Genomic DNA, 25,392 nt, shown 5'->3' with positions numbered 1-25,392 from the left:
CAGACCAATCCGTCTGCCTCTTTCTTGTCAAAGTTTATGAGAAGAATTTGAAGTTTTCATGTTGAAACAGAAGAACGGTAACGTATTAGTCTACAGCTTTCTTTAAATACTACAGAAAAAAACACCAAAAAAACCCTGCAGCAAATGTCAGTTATTATAATAAATAAATAAACGCAAAAGTAAAACGGCAAGCTGACTTTGTCTCCTTCTGTAAGACAAGCACCGACATAACTGACAAAATATACAACTTTCTCGTTCTTCAGCACCAAGGTGGGAAAGTTTCTTTCCTTGGCCGACAGCCCAGGCATTCGCGGGATCATCGTTGGGGTTTGTTTTTGTCATGCTGTGCGTTTGGTATTTCATACCGTTTCCCGTCAGTCCGTCTCTTTCCATGGGAGGAAGGTAAGCACAATAACAGACTCCAGGCTTGACATCCTCAGAGATGTTATTTTGGCATTTATGTTGTGTGTTTAGATTTAGCACGATATCACAGAGTTAAAGTATTGTTTGACATTTCTGAAAAGATGTAATTATATGAACAGTTCAGACATGTTAGCTCTCAATCTGTGTGTGTGTGTGTGTGTGTGTGTGTGTGTGTGTGTGTGTGTGTGTGTGTGTGTGCGCGCGCGCGTGTGTCTGGTGTGTTCATACAACATAGTTGTATTTTGTTATCCTTAGATGAAATGATAAGATCAGTTGAGACATGTTGGCTCTTAGACTCAGTGTGCGTGCGTGTTTGTGTGTGTGTGCATGCATGAGTGTGTGCGTGTATACACATTGTGAGGCAGATTCCATTGAAAAGGTCAGCAACACAGGTTAACGACTGGACAACCACCCCAACAGAGCATCTCCAGAGAATACAGCACTCTGCAATCCAAGGCCCGGTCCATTACACTGAACAGGGCTTGTTATGTACGGGCTGTTTTGAGACAAGTGTGTTATGTCAACAGTAAGCAGCCCTTAGGGAGTTTGCTATACAGTCTATTATATCCAAGGTGCTTCCTGTCAGCCATCTCCAGCCTCACCATGTGGCAAACATAAAGATATAAGCATGTTTCTTGTCACTGGTGTTGTCTGTCAAGTGATATTTTACAATATAATTGAACATGCAATGATGTAACACTAGAGGGAGGCACATGTTGTCAAGTTCTTGAGAGTAACTGAAAACAGAAAAAAAGAGACAATTTACATCCACAATGTATTTTGTCGAATGACGTTTATACATATTTTTATAAAATATACACAAATTGCATATAAAAATATAGAAAAAATGCTACTAAAATCGATACATGCCGACCATTTAAGAGCTATGGCTACGGACACAGCCGCACTGCTTCAGGCCCTCAGCCCTCATCGTCAGTCTCCGCCCCTAAATACAGGACCCAGACATACACTCCCACACACACCAACCCACTCCCTCTCACCCAAGATGTTTTAAACTCTTTCAAGAGACCAGAACAGGTCTAACGAGATGGAGGGCACAATTATTAACCTAGTGCTTCGGCATCTATGCACGTTTTAATACTTAACTATTCAATAGTGTTGTTTGCACAACCTTTTATGACCTTTGTTAAAAAACAAAAGAGGCGATTTTGTATAGCAACAAAACATCCCATGCATTATGTTCCCAGTGATCCATACCAACAGACGTTGTCAGCAGGTTCCAATAATGTATTGGTCAAGACAAAACTTGAATTGGATTTGTTGTGACATGAATCAAGTGTATTATTATTATAGCTCGATCAGCCTACCAGTTGAACCAGTCCTTCATATGATAGGCATAATTCAACCGTCCTCAGAGCGTGTTACCTTATAAGCCTCTGTACCCAGAGGCACTTCTCAATTAGTTCTGTTTTTCAAAAATCATGCAAATGACTTAAAGAAAAAAACAGAAATGTCTCAACTTTTCAATTGCAGTTCGGAAAAGGCCAGTGCGTTAAGTTGACATGAAGGATGTTAAATCATATGCACTTTCCTTTCAATGGATAACATAAATTATGTTTGTTTAGACCGCAACATCCTGTTGCTACACTTGGGCCAGCCCTCCTAATTCCTCAAAAACCTTCTATTCCCAAAGTATTCCCACAATTCTCTGTCCCTTCACAGATGTTGTCATGTCGAAACCTGATCCACAGTTACAACTTTCTCTTTCTCATTTGTTATCCCTGATCCTGCTCCAGCTCGTAACGTTTGCAGCATTTACATAAAATACCTTTGGCCTTCCTTCACTAACAGTAAGAACGTGTTTGACCGTACAATGCGTTTTAACATGAGTGTGAGTCTTGGCAGAACACCCGTACTTTCTCTGTGCCATGATTGGATCGTTAGTCTTCTTCCATAACGACACCACAACTTCTTTTGTTGTGCCATCGGAATTTGAAAGTGAGAGCATGGAGTCGAAGGGAAACAGATGTGCGTTGGCCGGCAGCCCCCACTTGAGATCACAGATATTCCAAGCCTCTTCCCGAACCAGGAGCAACAGATCCAGATTGCCACGCTACCACAAGGAAGTTTACCTAATCACATCTGGGGATTTTTTGATTACTTTTTGAGATTTCATGTTTGAAGCCATGCAGACGAGGACGATAAATTAAACTCCATGGTGGAAGCAATGATTTATTTTTTGTAATACGGAGTGAATGTTTTTCTATAACAACTAATACAGACAACTTTGGTGGAAATTAACTATTCACCAGATATAAACCATTGGTTTAAACATGCATAAGGTTATGGGTCACACCCATGGAAAGAACCATGTATTTTGAAGAGGTCGGAATGAGAAACACTCTTTTATTGTAGATTCCCAAGAACTCTCAAATGCAGAAGACGCCACTACCAGTTAACTGCAACCTTAATCGCAATATTAGCATGATATGCTATAATGTATAATGTAATAGCTGATCCACTAACATGTAGTAGTTTGAGATTCAAAGTCTCAAACTGATACTACTTTCAGTGAATGGTCTGAGAATGGACAGAGAATTTTTAGCAGAATGTTGAGTGTCACAGAAGATAAAGAGTGGACAACATCGGAATTTGCTGCTAACCTTGAAAAACTGTTGCTATGCTGCTGTTGCCAATGATTTCCAATGATATACTGTATAAATGGCCTCAATTACTTCAGTTGAAAGAGATTACAATACTAAAGCTCAACAAAGGCCACCCAAGTCTTTACTCGACATTGAACGAAGGCCACAACATCACAGTCACCGATGTATTCAGGACATTAAACAGGCTTCTTTGAAGCTTTTAAAAAAATACAACACACACACTCACTCCCTCACTCACACACACAGACAGACAGACAGACACACACACACACTCACTCACATTGACACACACACACACACACACACACACACACACACACACACACACACACCACACACACACACACACACACACACACACACACACACACACACTCCATCCGTCAGCTCAGCTCCTCTGCCCCCCTCCCCCCTCCACTACGTCCAGCTCGGCCTTGCCGTTGCGCGCTCCATCACTGCAGCCAACAAGCTTGTATTCTCTTTCACTTCCTTGCTTCTTGTCCAGACTTCCTGCCTGCTTCCGGAGCACCAGAATGGTCATCAAGAAGCAGAAGAGCGCCAGGCACAGGAACATCGTGAGCAGGCTGAAGAACCTACGAAGCAGAGTGTAGAGATGATCACAGCAGCTTTTTTGCTTTTTTATATATTCTATAATCTGATATCTGTAGGATGTGGTGACCCATGTCAGTCAGAGGGGGAAAGGAGTACAACCCGTATATCTGCTAGTGATAGCAAAATGAATGAACAGCACATTCGGACTGAGGTTCAGCAAGAGTTCAAACCAAATCTTCTGACTTTTCAAGTCAAGAATATATCATCAATATATTATAATATCAACAAAAGTTTGAAAAAAAACGTGATTGCGGTCATTAGACACTGTGTGTGCCTTGCGATTTATCATTGGTTGTAAACATTTTACCCTCCGTTGTACCTTGTATGCAAAGTCTGATTGGCCATCTCTGTCTGTACGCAGACGTACCCATTGGTGGGGTTTTATTAATACAACTTGGACTAGTCCCTACCTACTTATGTACATATCTCCTGAGAAGTCAAGTCCACTTTAGCCTACGCTTGCAAGATGTTCTGCACTTGTCTGTTCTGACTGCTCGGACTCAGCTGGGAAAAAAAGCTTTTTACTTTCTGGAGCGCCCTCCAGAAAGACTTCAAATGATCATAATTGATATCATTTGATGCCTTTGGCTCATGACCAAAGGACCTAGAATACGGAAGCATCAAATCCCAGAACTGTCTTTAAATTGTGTAAAGATTGTGCGTTTTTTGTTTGTATGAAACTAATTTTTATTTTATTTTTTTATGCTGCCCTCTTGGCAATGTCTCTCATGGAAATTAGATTCTTAATCTCAGTAGCTACGTTTCCATCCAAAAGGAGATGTGAATCTTTAGAAAGTTCGCAAAAAAGTAATTCGAATTAGGTGCATTTCCATCAAGTGGTTGGAGCGGAATAGGGTGATGACGTTACACGTTGATGTCGGCAGGGTTGCTATGGCCGGTCGTTATGCGGAAATCGGAAAGACAGTCAGTCCTGTGTGTTCAAAGTTCGCTACGTCACAGCTGTTTCGAAAAGTGTGTTTCCATCTCCCATTTTGCGAATTTACTCTCTTTCGCATTTCTCAAAAACCACCTCAAGCGAGCGGATAAACCTTTTTGCGAATTAGAAGATTTTTATGCAAATTTTGGTGTTTCCATCACCGTTTACTGATTCGATACTTCAAAGTTCGCATAAAATCAGGGGGATGGAAACGCACCTAGTGAGACTTTAAACGGGTAAATAGAGGTTTAATAAAATAGGCAAGAGGGACTTGCCTATGTCTGAAGGAGTCCAAGTCGTAGTACTGACAGGAAGTCTTTTTTCCACACTTCCTTCCCCACAGAATGCAGCTGCTATCTATGACACTTCCGTAAATGACTGGCGTCGGCAGGAACGCTGCAGACAGACAATGGGAAGAAGGATGAAAAAAATCTGCAAACTAAACCAATAATCTATCCAATGTGCTTCAACTGGTTGTGTGCAAAAGGTCAAACCCCAAAAAACAGGATTGTTAGCACATAGGTTTTCCAAAACCGCACGTCCACCAAGCAACCAAAGAGGCTTACTTTGTGTCAGCATAATGTTTCTAAACGCAGACTCATGGTTTACCTAAGACCCGGAAGAGCATGTAGCAGACCCCGACCGCAAAGGATTTGTCCTCTGGAGGCACAGACCTGGTTCAAGAACACATAGAAACACATCAACAAGCAACAAATGATATGACCATCCATAACACGATAAGACAGAGTTGTATTGATAAAGCGGGCTCAAGAAAAAGTATATCAGTATGGAAGAAAAAAAAGTATACATCTGTATAAATACTTATGTAAATGTGTCAGAATTATCTTAAAAGAGGAAAATTGACGCATAAAAAATGAAACCTTGACACTCCAACACACGCATACAGGTGTATTACAGGTGTGTTATGGAACACACCTGCCCCCCCCCCCAGGTCCATGTGTGTGTACCTGAGGATGGTGGAGAAGCAGGGGGCTTTGCAGGTGGGGCCGATGAAGCAGGTGAGAGCCGACAGCACCATGAAGACCACCAGGAGGTGGGCGCAGCGGCTGCCACACGTCCCTGCAGCGCGGAGCCACCACCTCCACCCCGCCACCCCCACCTCCACCGCCGCCGCCACCGCCGCCCGCCACCCGCCTCCACCGCCGCCACCTCCGCCGCCGCCGCCGGCCGCCGCCGCCACCACCGCCACCACCTCCACCCCCACCGGTCACGCAGCCACAAGAGGTGTAGTTCTGATAGGAGACATTTGTGTTCAACTGCACATTGGCCATTGGTACGGCGAATCACTTGTTGCGGATATATGTCTACAAATCACTATTACAGGGTATATATCTAATAATCACTATTACGGGGTACTATTATTTTCAAAGAAGCACTTGAATTAGTTTGAAATACCTGATAGAATACAAGCATGAAATTAAACAAGCATTTTGTGATATGAAATCGTTTGGTACATTTTGGTGTTCCCCCAGTAGCCAGGTTACCCACCGCGGTGAATTTAGTTTTAGGTTGGATATTCGACGGATATTCAGTCCAGTTCCAGCCACGACTTCACAGAGATTTGCCCGGCAATAGCAGCAGGACAACGGTCAGCGCACCTCACAGAGCAACCAATCGGTGAATCGCTGGAAACTGATTCAGGGACCGTCAATAAATTACTTCACGTAAATATCTCAATACAAAATACTTGCAGTTTTTTCAATACTTTCCATTTCATGTGACCCCAAACCATTATCTAATTATATTATTAAACCCGAAGAATAAGACACACCACTTTGTATGTATTTTATTGCTTCCTCTATTTTATATGAATATTAATATGCAGAAATTATCTTTTTCTTTCAATAGCTTCCATGCCATGCGACCCAATGACACCAAACCAGTATCCAATTGTAAATCTAAAGCCTAAGAATAAGACACACCACTTTGTATTGTATTTTAGTGCTTCCTCTATTTTATATGAATATTAATATGCAGGAAATATCATATTTCTTTCAATAGCTTCCATGCCATGCGACCCAGTGACTCCAAACCAGTATCCAATTGTAAAAGAAAACCCTAAGAATAAGACACACCACTTTCCATGGTATTTTAGTGCTTTCTCTATATTGTATGAATATTAATATGCAGGAATTATCATATTTCTTTCAATAGCTTCCATGCCATGTGTCCCAGTGACTCCAAACCAGTATCCAATTGTAGAAGTAAAGCCTAAGAATAAGACACACCACGTTTCATGGTATTTTACTGCTTCCTCTATCTATTAATTGCAGGCTTAGTTAACATTTGCCTTTGCAATTGGAAGCTATTGAAAGAAATATGATAATTCCTGCATATTAATATTCATATAAAATAGAGGAAGCACTAAAATACAATACAGAGTCGTGTGTCTTATTCTAAGGCTTTAGTTTAGTTGGCCTTGCTGCTATTGCCGGGCAAATCTCCGTGAAATCGCGGCTGGAACTGGACTGAATGTCCAACCTAAAACTAACTTCACTGCGGTAAATTACCCTCATCCATCAGACGAAAGTGGTTACTCACTGTTGGAGATCCACTCCAAGCCAGCTGTCCCATTACATGTCTCTGCAGACACTCAAGGGCCGCTGCGTTCGTACCTGGACTTTTTGGCTGCTGCTGTCCGTCTCCATGGCGATACAGCCGGCGTGGCAGGGGGATCTGAACTCGGTGCCGTCAGAAGCGCACACGGGGTTGAACGCGTCCTGGGGACACTCGCATCTGCCGCTGCACGCCGTCTCGCTCCCGTCCCTGGTACGCACACCGTGAACGCACACCGTGGTCAAACAGGATGTCCGCGCAGACGCAAAAACACGCCGTCAACACAAGCCTCAGACGCAGTCCATCCATGGGACTACAGACAAACCCACATACCCAGCACTCGAGTTGAGGAGGGATGAGTGGGGATGGCATTCCCTTTTTGGAATTAAAATGATCAAAATCATCCCCCTTCTGAAACAGACATCCCCCCTTCCCACCCCCTGTTGTTTTATCAATTAATGTGGAAATATTACCGCTATTTCATTATAGCAGTTTCCTTTTTTAATTCGGCGCAACAGGGTTGCCGCGGTGTGGACATTTTCACACCGAGTAATACACTCGTGCCACACCCAAGGCCGCTTTGGAATCCTGAATCCTGTCTCGGAATTTTGCTCGGTAACCACTGAGTTCAACCGAGATGGCGGGTTCGCCGTCCGAGGAAAATGGGCGTGCTCGCGCGTGTCGCTAGGCAACGTCCTCGGACCTCCGAGACGGATGGATAATGAAACGCAGCATCATTCCACACCGTACGAGACAGACACTGGTAGCGTGAAGCTGTCTCTGCATCTCAGAAATCGCTTCCGCAGGCAACTCTGTCCCCTTTTCTCCCATTCATTCCAAAAAAATAATAATAATCAGTTTTTAAAATCCTTAAAAGTGATGCATGCCTCCGAATCCTATGATGCGTCCGATCAGCTGCGTTTTTGGGGATAAAATAAGAGCGATGACATGACAGTGGTCATCGCTCTTATTTTATCCCCAAAAATATATAATAATAATAACAATAATTATCACACCGTTGGTCTCCCACCATATGCGCTGTCATCAGCACAAATGATCTGTCCCTATATAATAACAAATAACAAATAGATTAGCAACGTTTGCTACAGTCCACTGGGTAGGCATGGTAGACTGATCTATCCGGCATACATCTAAGTGGACACGGCCACTTGTGATGTCAGAAGAGGCTGATTTTCCAAACGGCTTGTGACGGCTAATCACACTCACACCTTGTGGTATAATATGTCACCTTTAATTAGTGTCAGGAGTGACACCGTGTTTGTCCTCCTCTTTCACCAGCGTGAAAGAGGGTGCAGAGCGCGGAGCGTGGAGGAACGGCAGAACGTCGAACCGTACCTGCTGGTGGGGAAGACCCCGGCCACACGCTGGGTGGGGCAGCCGATGAAGAGGAGCGGGACGGAGACGAACAGGGTGCAGATGATGGCCAGGGAGCACCACTTGGCTGCCCCAGAACGGGACAGGTCCAGCCGGCGCATTACCGCCCCTCCGATGACGATGGCCGCCACGCAGACGGGCATGTGGACCACCCCTGCAGACCCACAGGCAACAGGACTCATTAGCATTGAATGCAACAGGACTATTAGCATGGTAGGCCACAGGACCCTTTATCCGTTATCATGGCCTTCTTTATGTTTTTGTTTGTGTAGTCCTTTGGCACATCGTCATTACGTTGTATCGTGGTGTATTAAACAGACAAGGGGGATGCCTTAAGAAAGTTGTTGAAATTTGCCTTGTTTAATGTTTCAAGTTTGATTAAAAAAAATCGCCTTTCAAGTCACCTTACGGATCAAATGTGTGCAGTGTGCGCAGCGTGAGGCCGTTAACAGAGACATGAAGGGAATCGGTGGACCCATATCAACACAGTGGCGTTATGGTGGCGTGCTGCGAGAGGAGTCCAAGAAGCGCTAGTTATCAGTCCAGTCACGTATCTCTAGCTCTGTGTGGCTCTTTGTTTGGCAGTGAGGACAGGGAGCCAGGGCTGTCCTGCTCACTTGCCTATCAACATGGTGGCATAGGAGGCGGTCAGGTTGAACTGACGCTCCATGAACTTAGCCAGGAAGGTGACGACACCCACGATGATCCCAGCACAGAACACCTGGCCCAGGCACATCAGCATGAAGACAGGGTTCTGCAAGGTTCTCAGGGCGATTCTTGGAAAACCTGGAGGGGGGAGGGAGAGTGAATGGTAGTTATCCGACCAGTATTCTCTAAAGAAAGCCAAGACTTTTTATTTTCTTACATGCTCTGTCTACACATCTGTAGGCCAAAATTTGAGTAACCTTATTGAAGCATCTGCCACCGGTTCCAAGGTATTTTGGACCAATCAGGACAGTGTTCATGAAAAGATATACCCCTGAGAAAATAACCGAGGCAGGGGATGGGAACGCATCGCTTAACGCTGCGTCGTCACGATTGGCTGATTTACCTTGGATCCGGTTCCAGATAGGGTTACTCAGAATGGGGCTACCTGAAGTTCAGGCTCTTCGGCTGCAGCACTCCGCCTTGAGGGACTGATCTTACACCAGAGCATGTCTCGTATAGCACCACGGGAGACAACAGGTCTTACTTTTGAGGAACTGCTTGAGGGAGGCGGTCTGGACCACCTCCAGCTGTTTCTCCTCCTTTGATTTAGCCTCCTCTGCGGGAGTGACAGACTGGGAACAATTGGGATACAATGTTTTCAGGATTCACCAGTATGTATTATTCGATGCAGAAAAAAAATATTTGTTTTCTTTCTGTAGTCTTGTAATCGTGTGTAAAAAGAAAAAAAGCCACTGGTCAAATGTGAGCATCAGTGGGTTCGTCATGGTGGTCGTGCATGTGGTAATACCTCTTGGGCCATGGTTCGAGGGAAGAAGAGGTAGGGCAAAGAGGTGAGGAAGAGGAGGCAGGAAGCAATCAGGAATCCCAGCCACCAGGCGCCGACCCAGCGCAGATCCTTGGAGTCGATCTGGATCTGGTCTAGAGAGCGGATGGGGGCACAGACAAGCATCAACCCAATGAGATCGGACTAGGGTTATTATGGTTTGTTGATTGGGGCGGTCATGGCCCCCATCAACAAGACATGCTTGAGAGTTCCTTGTGAGGATTTGTTGTTTGACTGAGTACCTATCTCTGATCCAGCATACCCAATGCTCTATCAAGGGGGAACTTATGGGAGGAAACGGTAGAGATATCCTAAAGAAGGATATTGAAGGACATCGCACAACAAACTTGTGCAATGTTTTAACATGTGCATTTCTACAGTGGCTACATGTGTCTACATGTGGTTGATTTTGAAACCTTTAATCACACCTGGCATAATAACCCGACAAACAGGTTTGGTTCACTTGAACGTTTTTAAAGGCCCACTATGCAACTTCGGGAATTTCTTCGCTGTTTTCTTGGTTTTGGCACGCACATTTCTCTACACAGCGCCCCCTACAGCTTCGTAGTAGATATTTTACAACACTGTCGTAACAACTCGTTGACGACCCTTCCCCATGCACTTCTACGCGAGCCATGTGCATTTGTTTTCAAAGAAGCCGGCGAATGCGTGGAGCCATGTCCGAGGTAAATGTTCATAAAGTGTAGGCAAGGTTATACACTTTTAAAATGGTGTATTTGTATTGCAATAAACATAAAGCCATCCTTTCTATAGTTGACGGGGAGAATTTATATCCTAGATTATAATTGTTTTATCTTAGGTTGAACAGAACAATCAGTGTGAGAGTGTTGGCCAACATAATAATCTAAATAAACAAGAACCTGGATTCGGGGATTCAGTCTGTAGCTGTGTTCGAAATCGTTCCCTATACACTCGTCTCGTTCCCTATTCCCTATATAGTGTACATTATATAGTGCACTATATAGGGAATAGGGAACGAGAATTCGGACACTACGCTGAACATTTCTAAACGTCATTTGCGTCAGTAAATGCGCCGTGTATTTGTGTGACGTGATGCGCCGACATCATCTAAACAAACCGGGCTGGAGGTTGTATTGATGTTGAATGTTACATTTCCTTGTTCAAGTTTTTTCAAATTCATTTTGAATGTTAAATATTCTATGTTAAATCCCAAATAAATTGTTGACATTTCTAAACACAAGCCGGAGACTCCATCATTAAATGTATTCGTTTTCGCGGTTATTCAGCTTCTTCTTCTCCCCTGGAAAAATACAACCGCATTGCATTGTGGTATACGGGAGTAACATGTAGGGAACATCGTATGTACCCTATTTTAAGTCCACTATATAGTGCCCTATATAGTGGACCACTGAGAATTCGAACACCCTACAAAATGGCGTGCACCCTATTTAGTGCACTACATCCATGATCGGGAACGATTTCGAACACACTGTATCTGGGGGACGAGAGCAAAGCAATTCGGTACTTCGCGAGACCCGAGACTCCCGCGAGAGTGGGCGGCGGGTCGCCGGCAGAAACATATTCATTTTCTCCGCCAAGATGCGCAGGGGGGAGTTGAAACAACGATCAATCGAACAAAAATGTATAATGGAACCACCGCAATGACTCCTAGCCTGTTATATTAAGGTAAATCAAGCCAAATTGCCTCGCAACTGGCTGTTTATATCTAGCCGGTGCCATGTTTGGGTGTGTGTCTGTGCCGTAAAGCATTTTCGAAACTACAATCTGACTACATTTTCGAGGATACTTCCGCCGCGTCACATCCGGAAGCGCTCGGTCCGAACACATCAAGTTGCATATGCGCTTTTTCACTGTAGAGGCCACATGGGAAAATGACACACCCACCAATCGACCCAGAAATGGATGCAGAACCATCAGCATAACTCTCAACCTGCATACTTAATGTAATTTTGGCTAAAAAAGTTGCATGGGCCTTTAAGCACGGGAGTTAGTTTGCATGAGGATGTCCGTTCTCTGAATCCCTCCCAAGGTTGTGTCGATTAAAGTTCACTTATATTACAAGACTTTGCTTGAATTGCAAAAAAGTTGGGAATTACCATTTCTGGATGCATTGTGAATGTTCTGTCACTTAAATAGCAACTATCTATGATTAATAATTATGATAATAATAACAATCATTAATATTAATATTATTACTATGTAAGGGCTATGCTTAATACTAAGTCATTGTTAAAATGTGTTCACTCACCTGTGGGTGTCTTGTCAAAGTCCACGTAGAAGCGCAGTGTAAAAGATCCCATCATGAACCCAGCAGCAGGCCCTAAAGAGGTCACTGCCAGGAGAATCCCTGGAGAGAGAGACAGGTAGGCAACAGCAGCATCAGGACAGGGATCGTACCACACCAGTTATTAGCAGACCAAAGCCACCGGACCCTCCTCTGGTTCTGGGGAAATCGCATTATATGAGGTTACAACCACTGCCATCAGCAGTTGTAACCTCATAGATCACTATGATGATAACGTTAGCTTGGCTCCACACTACCCTCAGACTAACCCGAGTCAGACTAATCTGGGATTCAGAAGAACCATTATAGTATAGCAGAACTTCTGGGGGGAGATGGCACCAGGCCTGGGCTAGACATCAGGGGCAGAGTTCTGCCTTGGTTCAACAACAACAGTCTTGTTGATTTATGAAACTAGAGTCAGAACGATGTATGTGGTCAGTACCCAACTCTGCAGTACTTGTGATATGACTATGAAAGGAATCTATTCTATTCTACTTTGCACTCATCTAATCGAACTCATGTGATTAACCACAGTTCCGTCTTGCTGCGGTCATGTAGTGAGTTTGCTGCATCCCAAAAGTACCGATGTAGAACGGTGAGTTCCTCCTGCTGGCGTAGTCGTCTACGTAGGACATCCCAAAGGGCTGGATGGGAACTGTGGAGATCCCCAGTAGCAGCTGACCCAGGAGCATCACAGGGAACACCCCCTGCTGAGTTTGACCGTAGCTATTCACACAGCTGTGATTGGACGCCAAGGTGGCGATGGAGCTCCGTGATTGGCAGAGGCCAGTGGTTATGTTGTTGGTGGCTGTGTGAATCAAGGCAAAAGGGAGAGGTGTGGTCAAACGAGTGCCCGTTTGTCTCGCACGTTGTGTTTGTTTAGGAGTGGGCAGGCTTGTGATAAGGAACACTCACATATACCAGGGTGCGCCGCGAATTGGTAGGGCCGACTCAGGAAGTGCGGTAGGGCTATGATCAGCGAGGACACGCTGGCCAGCAGCGCCCCGGCGCCAATCAGGCGAGGCCTGTGAACTCGGCTTCCGAAGAAACTCACAAACATGATGAGCATCACGTTACCCACCTTAAAGAAGAGACGCGTTCATGGGGTCATTCTCCATTACGATCCAGGCCTTGTTTCTCGTGTGGATCGTAAGGGAATGACCTCATGAATGGGGTCATTCCCTTACGATCTAGACCTTGTTTGTGGTCTGTCTCTCACAGGGACCCACCTCGTTGAAGGCCACCAGAAGGCCCAGCTCCTGGCTGGTGAACCCATAGCGTCTCTCGATGGTCGAGACGGAGCTCTTCAGACAGCCCGACACCATCAGCTGGGCCAGTTGCAGAAAGCCCTGACAGAATACAAAAAACTAGAAGCACAGGTGGACAAAATGAAAGAGGGTTAGCGAGGACGAACTCTAAACTTGAGTACAAACTTTCTGAACAAAGTTAAACATCTCAAAATAAATGCGCCTCACAGCACAACTAAGTCCTAGAAAGTATAATGACATGGATAAATTGCATAAATGCAGTGTTTCCCCAGCACTGTATGGTTAAGGCGGCCGCCTTAACAACAATAGGGCCCCGCGTTGAGCAATGTATAAAAATAAATATATTAAAAAAATATATACTGTATATATTTATTAATAAATATTTTTTGAATTATTATTCATTAACCAAGTAGAAAACTCTATTAGGGAAGGAAAACACAGATAAATAATGCATTAGTAACAGCGGTCGTGCCATAAAGCCTTTTGAGTGGAATTGAAACGGAGACCCCCCCCCCCCCATTTTCTGGGGGAAACACTGAAATGCATCACAAACATCAGGTAAGAAGGGGATTAGTGGTAATGGACCATTGTGACTCTACCTTGATGCTTCTGAAAGGGTTCCAGCAACTGGCCTTTTGGTTTGGGTACCAGCTGGTTGTCATGTTGGTAAATCACTTAGGGCATATACTGCAAAACAGTGTTCATAGTTACAGACCATAACCCACAAAACGGCATATCGTCTCTCAGCCAACTCAAACACATATCACTAAATCATTCGGCACCTTTACATTTTTGAGGGCGGTGTGTCGATGAAAACGGTCAAATCAAAAGGTTTGTTGCAAAACATTTACAATCCACAAACTGGTAGGCCTAGATATTAGAATTTATGTAGTTATGAGAAGATGGTTGACCTCAGTAATGGAGTGTACACCCAGGTTCTCCCAGATTACAACAACTCCAGGCCCTGTATCATTATCAAACATTGATAATAAACCGGGTATCGTAAACCGCCCCCCCCCCCCCCCCCCCCCCCCCCCCCCCCAGCATTGTCCTTAGCTACAAGCACTAGTTGATTTTAAGAGAGGTGGAACTGGAATGAGATGAGAGGCTAGCCAAGTTGTTTATAATTTGTGTTTATTTGTCGCACTTTGAATTCCTGCCAAGCAACTTAAATATCTAAATGCATTAAACCATGGCTTGTTTTCATTAAGGACATAATGAGGGACCTAATCATGCACAGCAGTAGGCACTCGCTCGGCAACAAGGAAGACAAAAACATGGGGGACTTCAAGATAACGTGGTTGACCTTAAAGGACTCTCCTAGCCTCAACAACACAACAATAGAATTTGTGAATTCTGCCTAAGAGCAAAAGCTTAATGTCTTACCAAAGAGACCAAAGGCGAAGGGCAACAGCTTTTAGATCATCCAGAAAGGTACCTTTAACCAAATCTTTCAACAGAAACAATTACTGATACGGTTCACAGAGCCAACCATTAAGCACTTCGGTAGAGTAGAATAGTCTAGGTATTCTCTCAGAAAAAACTTTTTTCTGTTAGTGTACATTTGAGTTTGTGCTTAAGTGAAGAAGACATCATCTTTTCTTCATCCCTTATGCTGACATGCACAATAAAACAACATGCATGCATTCTTATCTTTTATCAAAATGCTAAAGTATACACAGTCGCTGCACCCAATCTGATGCTTTTGCAGTTCAACATTTATAGTATCAACACATCTCTGAGACTTGCATGCTCTCATTTCAATGTGCAGGGTAACAAACGAACAGTTGGCAAACATTAACCAAATTAGTCTGAAGTCCTGAATAAAGTTCCACTCACTGTGGCGGGACCCTCTGTCAGCACATCCAAAGTCGTTGTGTTGGTGAGCAGAGTTTTAAACGGACAGGGGATAGCCTATCCCAAAATCTCAACTTCTTCGAAGAGGAGCGAGAGCACTTATAAACTCTGTGTTCATGTGGGCGTGTATGAGTGTACATATGTGTGTGCGTGTGTTTGTGTGGTGTGACATCATCCAATCGAATCAACAACTTTCGTTTTTCATTTATGTGTGGAGAAAAGGGGCCGTCCTTTGTAGGAAATCTGTTTCCCCAACACGGAGATGAGTGCAAACTGAAAGTGAGCAGGTATTGCATATATTTAAAAAATGTAAAGACATGCCATTATGAGACCAGTTGTAGGCCTACGACTTTTGACGCCTGGTAGAGGGATACGCTTTGGTCGCATTGACGTGAGGGAGCGGTTACCGCAGGCATGTTTGACACCGTGGAGGAGGCCAGCCGAGGCCGGTGCCTGTACCCACGTGTCCGAGGGTGACACCTTACCTAACTAAGGAGTAATGATGCAAAGCTCTTGATTGCTAACTGACAAAGTTATGCAGGCGCTCCTCTGCCTCAGCAGACTCCGAGGGCGACAGGCGCCGTCACGTGCTCCGGAGAGCGCTCCCCATAATTGAACGACATTGTATTTCAGGAAACAAGCTAGAATATTATGTAATTTATGAGTTATGAATTACGGGAGGGGGGAGACCAAAGTACGAAGACAATGAATTTAATAGATGGTGATAAAGGATATAACAAGCACCCCAACTGAAATTGGCAAGGCTTTTGAACAGTTGCGAATAGTGCTGAAGCAAGATAAGGATTTCTAGATCCCAGACTCTCTCGGGTTACAGTTATCCATGACATGTCCAATGTAGCTCCTACATGCACCTTTCTAAAGAAGAGCATTAGGGCCACATTTGAATTTGATTTTAGATCTGAGATAAAAGTCAGAAAATAAAGTCGGAATTCTGACTTTAATCTCACAGGTTAAATCTCACAGGATAAGGAATGCAATTTCATTAGGTTACCTGTAAGGGGAACCAAGTTCAGCGAGCGTCACTTTGCAATATACAGGACTCCAAAAAATATATGGCCCTATTCCTCTTCCCTGCATTTTGAATTTCAATATACTGATTGTAAATCGAGTCTTGTGTCTTGTCTCCCCCTTCTGGTCAACACCGATCAACAGGCAAATCAGCAGCAGATACTTGTCTATCAGCAAAATAATCTTCTAAGAAAGGAAAATAAGCTTTTTCCTTTTTTAGAAAACTTTACAGGCTCACCGATCCGTCCTAAAAGCATTCTATTCTTTTCGATTCTTTATAGAGCATGTTTCATGTTTAACTCAGTTTAACTTTCCCTACCAATTTACCCCATCCAAGCTGAATACATTCAACGGACGATATTCCACTCTGCTTATTTTATGGCTTAAATGTATATAGGTCTACATGCAGTTAATAAATAGAGCATGTATTTAAAGTGAGGTTCTCTGGCTTCTGTAACTTTAACTGTTAGAATCATTCGCATTGATGAAATTACGCACACTGATGCCAGCGTGTTGTGTAACATTCCCCTTTCATAGTGTGTGTCATCAAACCCAACCAAGTATTGCTCAACTTGGGTTTTTCCTCAGACGACGCCTCAATGAAAATGATATATTCTACCGCATACCGTTAGAGGGCGCCAAATACCTCGGATTACCTACCTTGTATGAGGTAAAGGGCGATATACTTGTTGATTTTGGGTTTTGACCCAACTGCTTACGAATACGTTGTAATTGGGGGAATGATAATAAGTGATATATTGTGATTATGAATATTACAGTTATTATAACCGCAGAGGAATTAGGCTGGTAGGACTAAGAACGTAAGTAGGCCTACTTTGAATAGCCTACGTCATAATACGGATTGTTTATGAAACGATGCAATTGTATTACTTAAACGGTTCATAATTGCCTATAACTGTGGGATTACATTGACTGAATAATTGTTACTTTTGTACAGGATACATAAGAAACGCTAAGATAATTACAAACAAGTGATTGTATTTGATACAGTCATTCTTTGAAGGAGAGGAAATGTTGTATAGCTGTTGTCGCAATGGAGACCCTTCATTACTAGAAATTGTAAGGTAATATTAACAGCATGCATTTTTCTTATACAGTCTTCCTCACGCATCACTTGACTCATAAAACCCAAGGACGTCCAGGCCACGGAGTGTTAGGTAATATTGATAATTGGCCATAATATTACGATTATTATTACTGTCCATTCTCCACTCGATGCTTAGATAATGAAAAGCGCATAAAGTTCACTCAATCTTCTTCATGCTCTGATTAACAATGAAATACCCCAACCTGTCCCGATAGCCAAAAGGCTGTTAATTATTGAGGGTTTATGCTCAATAAAGTAAGACATATATAGCCATTGTTCTATATAGAAAAATATTTGACTATTGCAGGTCTTAAACAGTCCTTACAAATAGGATTTTTACTTAAAAGGATCAGTTTGTTTGAATTCTTTCCTCGTTGTTGGTTATAATTACAGTCTAGCCTGTATATTTTTTAATAGTAGGCTATATATCTGTCCCCACCTTCAACACATCATGAATGAATTTCCACCTCTTATATATATGAATTGATGATAATAAGTAATTAATACGCTGAAGGCTACTCGGCTGTATTTCCGCACCAGATCCCCCCCCTATAGCCAAAAAAAGGAAAATATATCGACTTCTGGGACGTATGAAACGCAAAAGTTTATTAGTGCTACATAACAAGCATTTGTTATATTAGTAGCCCACAGTTTGCTCAACACACATCACGGATATTTATTTTTTGGAATATGTCTGATAGTCCTATTCATGTGAGCGTGCTCTTTTTGTACAGAAATATTAACAATGTATCTATTTGAAGAGAGAGGATTTCAATTATGAATTGTAGCGATGGATGCAGATAAACTTAAACACGCCACGACGCTCAGCAGCCCCCCTGGTTCCTCCGGATCTATAGACTAATGTCAAACGCCTGGGGTTCTGAGCGCACTGCGATTTTGAAATGGCGACGTAAAAAGCCACCGTAACGCTTCTGATTATCCAACTTCAGGCTGTTCAACTTGGGTCGGATCCGTCTCATGAAGCCACCATAACGCTTTTGCAGTGTTTCGCGCTCTTGGCTGCCTTCCCCTGCGTCATTATTCCTCCTAGACTTCGGACCAACGTGACGAAACGCATTGCCATAGAGCTTAACTTTACTCAACAATTCTTCCAACTCGTTTTCCGACGCGCCATCTTCTTCCTCCCCATACATCTCCGGAATCTGTTGCTCTCGATTGTTCAACGCAGGATTGTCAATCATCGGGAGGGCCACTGTATTCTTCAAATGTGCTTCAGTGAGTCCGTTATAAAGCAGCCGGGGCAGTGTTGGGCTGGCCTGTGGGCCGGTTCTCTCTGTCTGTGTGCTCCTCTCTGCAGCTCGCTGTGGGTTGGAGCCTGTTGAGGCTGCTGTCTGCAGGATGTTGGTCGGCCGACCTGCCTTCCATTCTCTAGATTTCCACAGGGTTTCCTCACATTCCAAAATGCAAGTCTGATAAAAAAGAAAGATAATAAAAATTGATTAAACTTGAATCTTAATTCACTACATAGGCTAACAATAGATGTATTTATTTAAGCTTTTGGCTGTAATCGGTGGCATATCATAAAGACTAGACAATAACATTATTCTAACTAAACGAGTGGACCGGCTTAATCCCAACATGATTAACGAATCAATTAACCGTCAAATTTCTTTGTTAATGTGCAATATTTGTATATCATAGGCCTACCAGGTGACTGAAAGATGCACCTGAATCGGTCTGACGAACGCAGTTTTGACATCTCGGAGAAGTTTGGGTGTGAACGGACCACGGCAAACTCAGCACCAGAACGCACACGTACCACTCCATGTCCCCAAAGCCCTGAGGGGAAGTTGGGAGACAAAGTCACCCTCCGAGGTGAAACTCATATATACTGTATTAATACCACACATAAAGTCTGAATGGTAATTTGAAATGGAATGAACACGGATGCTTGTTTTCATTATGTCCCTCAAGCCTGGATGGTCATGAGAGAAAAAACCTTAATATCACCAGGACTGAATCCTAATAACATGAAAAATATATATACTGCCTAATTCAGAAAACGTAATGGGATGGGAAAGACATTTACAGATCAAACATTTTAAAAAGACAATTTACCTCAGTAGCGTGATCGAATGCGTAAGTTGGACTGGTAGCCTGTAGCGCGTAGAGACCACTCAGTGTCCTCCCACAGTAATGGTCATGCGTGGATCCTGGAGCTTGTTTATACGGATGGAGACGCTCCTGGCACCCAAATACGTCACACCTGCATCTATTTCACCTGACCAATGCACAATGCGAAGCGAGGCGCGCAGATTCCCACCCCCAACCCACGCCTGTATTACGCCCACACCAATTGGGTCGTATAGATTGGGTCGCTGTACTATCATCACAAGCAATTGGCCTACTCGTTAGATCGTTAACGGTTTGGTTTGGTGTAACCAAATAATAATAGTAAAAATTGTAGATGCGTAAGCGTTGTTCTCCAATCGAGGTGACTATAGGATACACAGTGAATTGATATTGGCTATACTTTAGCGGTGGGGGGGGGGGGGGGGGGGGGGGGGGGGACACATTGAAATTAGGCCAATTATGTTTGTGCTTTAGACACGATTCTTATGATTTATGCGTCACAGTTCCATTTTAGCAAATGCCCCCATATTGCAATAGCCCTGATGATACTGTGTTGGCCACTCCTTCAGCGTCGGCATGGCCACGCTGACGCTGAACGCTCATTAGTCCGATGTAAAAACGGAACTCATTTGCATAAAGTTACATTTCATCATTTCCACTCTCCTCGTAGTTCAGGACGCGGACTGCCTGACCGCCGCTCCTCGTCGCCAGCTCTCGTTGAAAACGAAGGCCCGCCGGCTTCCTTTCCCGCTCGATAAACTTTGGTGTGACCGTACGGTAGGTAAGACATAAGATGAAATTAATCATACAAACAGATTCCCTGGACGGAGGCAACAACAACACCGTGACTGAAAATCCTCGAGCCTGAAGTTCAAGGTTATTTACATGGTAGTTTAGCAGCCTTGTTCTTTTCCCTAACCAAGATTTTTAAAAATCATTAATCTCTTCCTGATTTTAGTCTATGTACTATATTATACATTTGAAGTCAAACAGGGACAAAAGTTCTAAAAGCAGATCTGATATTAAGGTGTTCAGATGAGCTCGACTACTCTGAATGAACTAATATTTTTTACAAATATTTGTAACCTCATGATGTTTAATAAAAGCCAGGAGAGATGGTCAGGATGGTTTAATAATCTTATTTTTAATAATTCAAGAATGACTACAGGAACACTGCAGACATTGAGGATCCAGCACCTTCCGGCAAGGAATCATAAAGCCTAGCTACTAAACAGCTGGGGACAAGTCTTCCTATTAGAAGTGTATCTCTTTCTAGATTCCCATGGCCATTCTTTCAAAAAACTTTTTGTAAGAGTGCCTTTCAGATAGAAGTCACACCCCCACACAGAATGTTATTCATTTTCTGTCCCTTCAGGATGAGATTCGCTACCTTGTGAATGTTCACTGCCTCTGTCCGAACGTGTATTTACATTTCACAGTTACCTAGAGACCTCTGCATATCTCAAAGGAATCTCAATACTCCCACATATTGACACATCAACAATCAGAAACGCAGATATTAGAGGATGCTTATGCAATACTGTTTAACTAAAAGTATATTAAGAATTGTATCATTTGTAGTCAATTTATGACATCACTAAATGTCACATTTTTCAATAAAGACCTAATTTGAAATAAAAGAATGACACTGATTCACCATGGCTCTCCCCATCAAGGGATTCTTTCCCCACATATCAGTAGCCAAATGGGGGAAAGATCTTGATACAAGGTCTGCCGCTGCGGCCATAATGTTGTTATTTTCATGAGTTTATGATACATGATCATCCCATCATTTTGTGTAACAGTGATGGGTGCGGTAAGAACAGGGTTACATCCTTCGAACCGTGCGTTGCACTTTCTACTTCAGGGTTTCCTTCTGCCTACGGTTGACATCCCTTGACCCGTCCCGTGTTTGAGGAAGATAACATCACCAATCTGCTTTTCAGAGGCACACGATATACATAATCAGATGGTCACCTGCTTCCCTTCCCAGCTTTCCTTTGTCTGTATCCGCCGCAGTGTGATCATCATACGTCACGCGGGGCGCGTGAAAGCGTTTTACAATTCATTCCTTTTCCTCAGCAGCAGTTTTTTTAAACACCTATCACAGCGTTGTTGAATGGAAATCTCAGCTGCACTCCTTATAGTTCTGTGTCTCTTTTTGTCTTTGTGGTTTGTACCTGCATGCTGCTTGTCCTCAAGTGATTCACTTAATCTTGTTGTGATATATCCATCTATCTTACACTCATGTTGGTACATAAATAGAAACTTCATTACCAGAGAGAAGATTTAATTAAGGCTCATCAGAAATGAAGGAGAGACCAAAGACCCCTTGATGTGATTGTTTTAGATTTACCAAATGAGGGCTATTGCTATGCAACAAAAAAAGAGACAAAGGATTCGCGGAGACAAACTCTCAGGGTCTTCATATTTCCGTCAACTTACTTCTGAGAGGAATTGGCCTTCGGGTTGTCACGGCAACGCAATGCGTAGCTAGATGGAAAAGAATTAGCTTCGACAATGAAAAAATAAAATAAGAATAAAAGGGGGAGAGAGAGCGAGAGAGAGACGATCTGAGAAGAGGCTGGTTAGTCAGAAGCCGTAGTATGTGACCATGATACTGTAATATATTTGGCCCCAGAAGCACAATAGCTACAATATCTGATTTATTATTCTCTCTCACAGACACAGACACACATGGGCACACACACACACACATACACACACTGTGTGTTGTTTACTACTCAGGGCCATTGTACACCCACCATGTCAAACAAATATCCCTGCAAACATAGACAGAATCATATTCTGATAATGTTATTTCCTAACTGTAATGTTCAAGTATCAATTAAAGCATTTATTTGGCATCAATACCTTATTTCAATCCAGATCTCTTTTTTCTAAGGTCTTAAATAACAATATTTACTTCATTGACTCAAGTGTCAATAGTGGTGAGAAATATGGCATATAATCGTACACAGGGAACACCATTTTAGTATGGAGGATAGAGCAAGATTGGTCTAGGAAAGACCAATTCTGAGCTGTCATTATAGAACTCAAACTATAGGGCGCACTTCTCAATTTGAACGCAATACAATTCACTGCCTAGAAAATATCAGAGTACTAAATTACTTCTGGAATTTGTATGTCTAATCATGTTACACTGCCAAGGACTCCAGAATCACAGTAAATGCTGAAAGGTGAAAGCCCCCCCCGTTTTACCCTACTGGGAACATTGAATGGTAGCTCCCGCCTACCAGCAATTGAATCCCACCATCTTTTACTAAATGTAGTGATTAAGGGTCTGGTTTTCCTTGACTGGTATCTGGCCCGGCCTGATTTTTCACCCAGTCAATCACCGTCTAGTAGGCGGGACGGGACAGACAAAAAACAGAATCAGGGAACCCATAGTGAGCAACAGAAAAGACAGGTTGGTTCAGAGGTTCAAAGCAAGATATTAATATTGAGGAAAGTTGCGCTTGTTTGTTTGTTTCTCAATACCTTTTATAAAGCCAACAATGCCTAGTTATATCTTGAATACACTGTTCTTTACCTAATACGGTTCATGTATGTTGCTTAAACATATAATTTCAATATTCTCCCCAGAAAAAAATGTTCACCTCACAGTGTGGCTTGACAGCATTGCTGCCGGCACATTTTATTCACAATGAGAAAGCTGTGAAGGACCTGCTCAGCTCCTCGTCTGACCTTAATAGACACTCATCTGAGACAGCTGTACTTGTTTGTTCATGACAGCTGTTCGTCCATAACAAGTCCACAACCAAAAATATGCACAGATGAGTCGAGAAAATAGAGGGACTGGAGGTTTATTTGTAAAAGGGTTTAAAACACGAGGTTTGCATCCAGAAAGGACCTAAATGATCAGAGGACCAACATGTACGGTGAAAGACAGACAGTGTTTGGGGCTTAATTTAAGACAGGGGGAGAGGGGAGAAATAACATACATGTGCCATCCAGAATTGGGTCATCCAGGATTGAAATGACTGGATGGCCCAGGCAACAATCAAACAAGGAAACTCTTTTCCTTTTTATTCTCACCAAAATGTCGGAGATGCTTTTCCTTTACACTGAGTATAATAACTATTATACTGGTTTACCTTGACTGGTAAAATAGTTATTATACTGAGTATAATAACTATTCCACTCAGTGTAGAAGCATCAGGACTTTGTAGTAGTCATCCACAGCCAGTCAAAGTGGTTAGACGTTTTTCACATGAAACCGATGATCTCAGTTAAGTTAGCCTGTTTGCATCCCACGGTCCATGCAAAGAGATAGTTTTGGATAATGAAATTGTAAATGGACTGCATTTATATATATATCGCTTTTGTCCAAAGCGCTTTTCAATAAGCCTGACATTCAGCCATTCATGCACAAATTCACACACCAACGGCTGAGTCAACCATTCAAGGCGCAGACAGCACTTTTGGAACAGTTAGGGTTAGGGGCCTTGCTCAGGGACACTTCGACACTAAGCCGGGGATCGAACTAGCAACCTTGCGGTTTCCAGCCCCCCCCGCTCTACCTCCTGAGCTACTGCCATTCATTATGAACCGCTGCTTTTCTCTTGGAAATACTAAAGCCTTCATAAAAAGGGACCCGGATGCCTTGACCGGCCAAACAGGCAATATGTTCATAAGGGCAATGATGAATCTAGTGCCTTGGTTGAACATCCCCTCGCCAACTTCCTGTTGATGAACCTCCCTCCACCTCGCAGTCACAGCGCTCCCCCCAGAGGAGACAATCAGAACAGGTTTCCACCTGCTTGAACGAGACGTGCCCTGACCATGAAAGACCACACAATCCGAACAAAATCATCACCACGGCCATGGCAGACTAAAGCTGCGAGCCCACAAGGAACTACAAGTTAGAATATAAACCGTAATCTACAACATTCACATCAGAGCAGTATAGCCGTGATAATAATAATGACGTGTCCGACCAAACACTCAAGCTTTAAACCATCCTCACCATTAATGGTGAACTCATGATTATAACGTGAAACAGATTGACGTATTGTTAACGATATGATTCTGTCTACTTAAAGAGAACGCCTTACCTTTAAGCGTGTCACTGATTAGACGACATGCATGAACGACATGTATGTGCTCACCTCTAAAATCCCACACATCATTTAAATAAATAAACGATAGCACAATAACTTGTTGATTCAAGTGGCTTGTTGACATTTACACAAATACATTCACTATCACCGGGTAATGAATAATTCATATTGAAAGTAAGGCTGCAGGTAGGGTTAACCCATCTCTGATACTCCATATAGGTCTACTGGTTGTCCACCTTAAAAGGAGCATATATGTTTGGTCCAAAAATCTATTTTAAGATATAAAGGACATATATTTCGTAGATTTGACATACAAAACAGAGTAAAAATAACAATACTAACACAATGAGCAAACTACTGTGAATATTTCATATCTTAATGAAACAAGGGAAAGACTGGAGACCGGAACGGTTCTAGAAAGTTCTTTCTTTTGGTCCCAGCTCTCATGACATAAACATAAAGGTCAGGAACCTATCAAAACAAAGTACATGGTAAGCTGCCAAATTAACATGAACACGTTACGATATTATGCCACCAGTAGTTTGAAAATCTGCATTTTCTTGTGTTAGTTACATCACAGGTGGGAGTGTAGACAAGCAACA

General features: G+C 43.0%; 2 protein-coding genes and 1 long non-coding RNA gene across 4 annotated transcripts; 1 reads left to right on the top strand and 2 right to left on the bottom strand.

Moving 5' to 3' along the window:
* Positions 1 to 1,197: 1,197 nt before the first annotated feature.
* Positions 1,198 to 15,617, bottom strand: slco2b1 (solute carrier organic anion transporter family, member 2B1). Its single transcript, XM_030361080.1, has 17 exons — positions 15,458 to 15,617; positions 15,005 to 15,068; positions 14,218 to 14,305; positions 13,580 to 13,717; positions 13,266 to 13,431; positions 12,934 to 13,158; positions 12,315 to 12,413; positions 10,028 to 10,158; positions 9,764 to 9,851; positions 9,193 to 9,357; positions 8,533 to 8,725; positions 7,236 to 7,386; positions 5,714 to 5,852; positions 5,568 to 5,679; positions 5,209 to 5,273; positions 4,875 to 4,995; positions 1,198 to 3,643 (listed from the first exon to the last, which is right to left on the bottom strand). The coding sequence occupies exons 3-17, from the start codon at positions 14,278 to 14,280 to the stop codon at positions 3,439 to 3,441; spliced, it is 2,061 nt and encodes a 686-aa protein (XP_030216940.1). The 5' UTR covers positions 14,281 to 14,305; positions 15,005 to 15,068; positions 15,458 to 15,617; the 3' UTR covers positions 1,198 to 3,438.
* A 1,473-nt stretch (positions 15,618 to 17,090) lies between these two features.
* Positions 17,091 to 22,591, top strand: LOC115547543 (uncharacterized). 2 transcript variants are annotated; one of them, XR_003977381.1, is made up of 5 exons: positions 17,091 to 17,325; positions 17,623 to 17,682; positions 19,275 to 19,448; positions 20,377 to 20,483; positions 20,864 to 22,591. It is a non-coding gene; the product is annotated as an uncharacterized LOC115547543 (long non-coding RNA). The 2 variants fall into 2 exon arrangements; XR_003977380.1 differs by having other exon boundaries at positions 17,096 to 17,325; positions 20,377 to 22,591.
* Positions 18,192 to 19,851, bottom strand: pdyn (prodynorphin). Its single transcript, XM_030361841.1, has 3 exons — positions 19,692 to 19,851; positions 19,281 to 19,412; positions 18,192 to 19,042 (listed from the first exon to the last, which is right to left on the bottom strand). The coding sequence occupies exons 2-3, from the start codon at positions 19,398 to 19,400 to the stop codon at positions 18,464 to 18,466; spliced, it is 699 nt and encodes a 232-aa protein (XP_030217701.1). The 5' UTR covers positions 19,401 to 19,412; positions 19,692 to 19,851; the 3' UTR covers positions 18,192 to 18,463.
* Positions 22,592 to 25,392: the final 2,801 nt, after the last annotated feature.

This window comes from Gadus morhua, chromosome 7, assembly GCF_902167405.1.
Source record: "Gadus morhua chromosome 7, gadMor3.0, whole genome shotgun sequence".
NCBI lineage: Eukaryota > Metazoa > Chordata > Actinopteri > Gadiformes > Gadidae > Gadus > Gadus morhua.
This window is presented reverse-complemented; position numbering and strand designations above follow the sequence as displayed.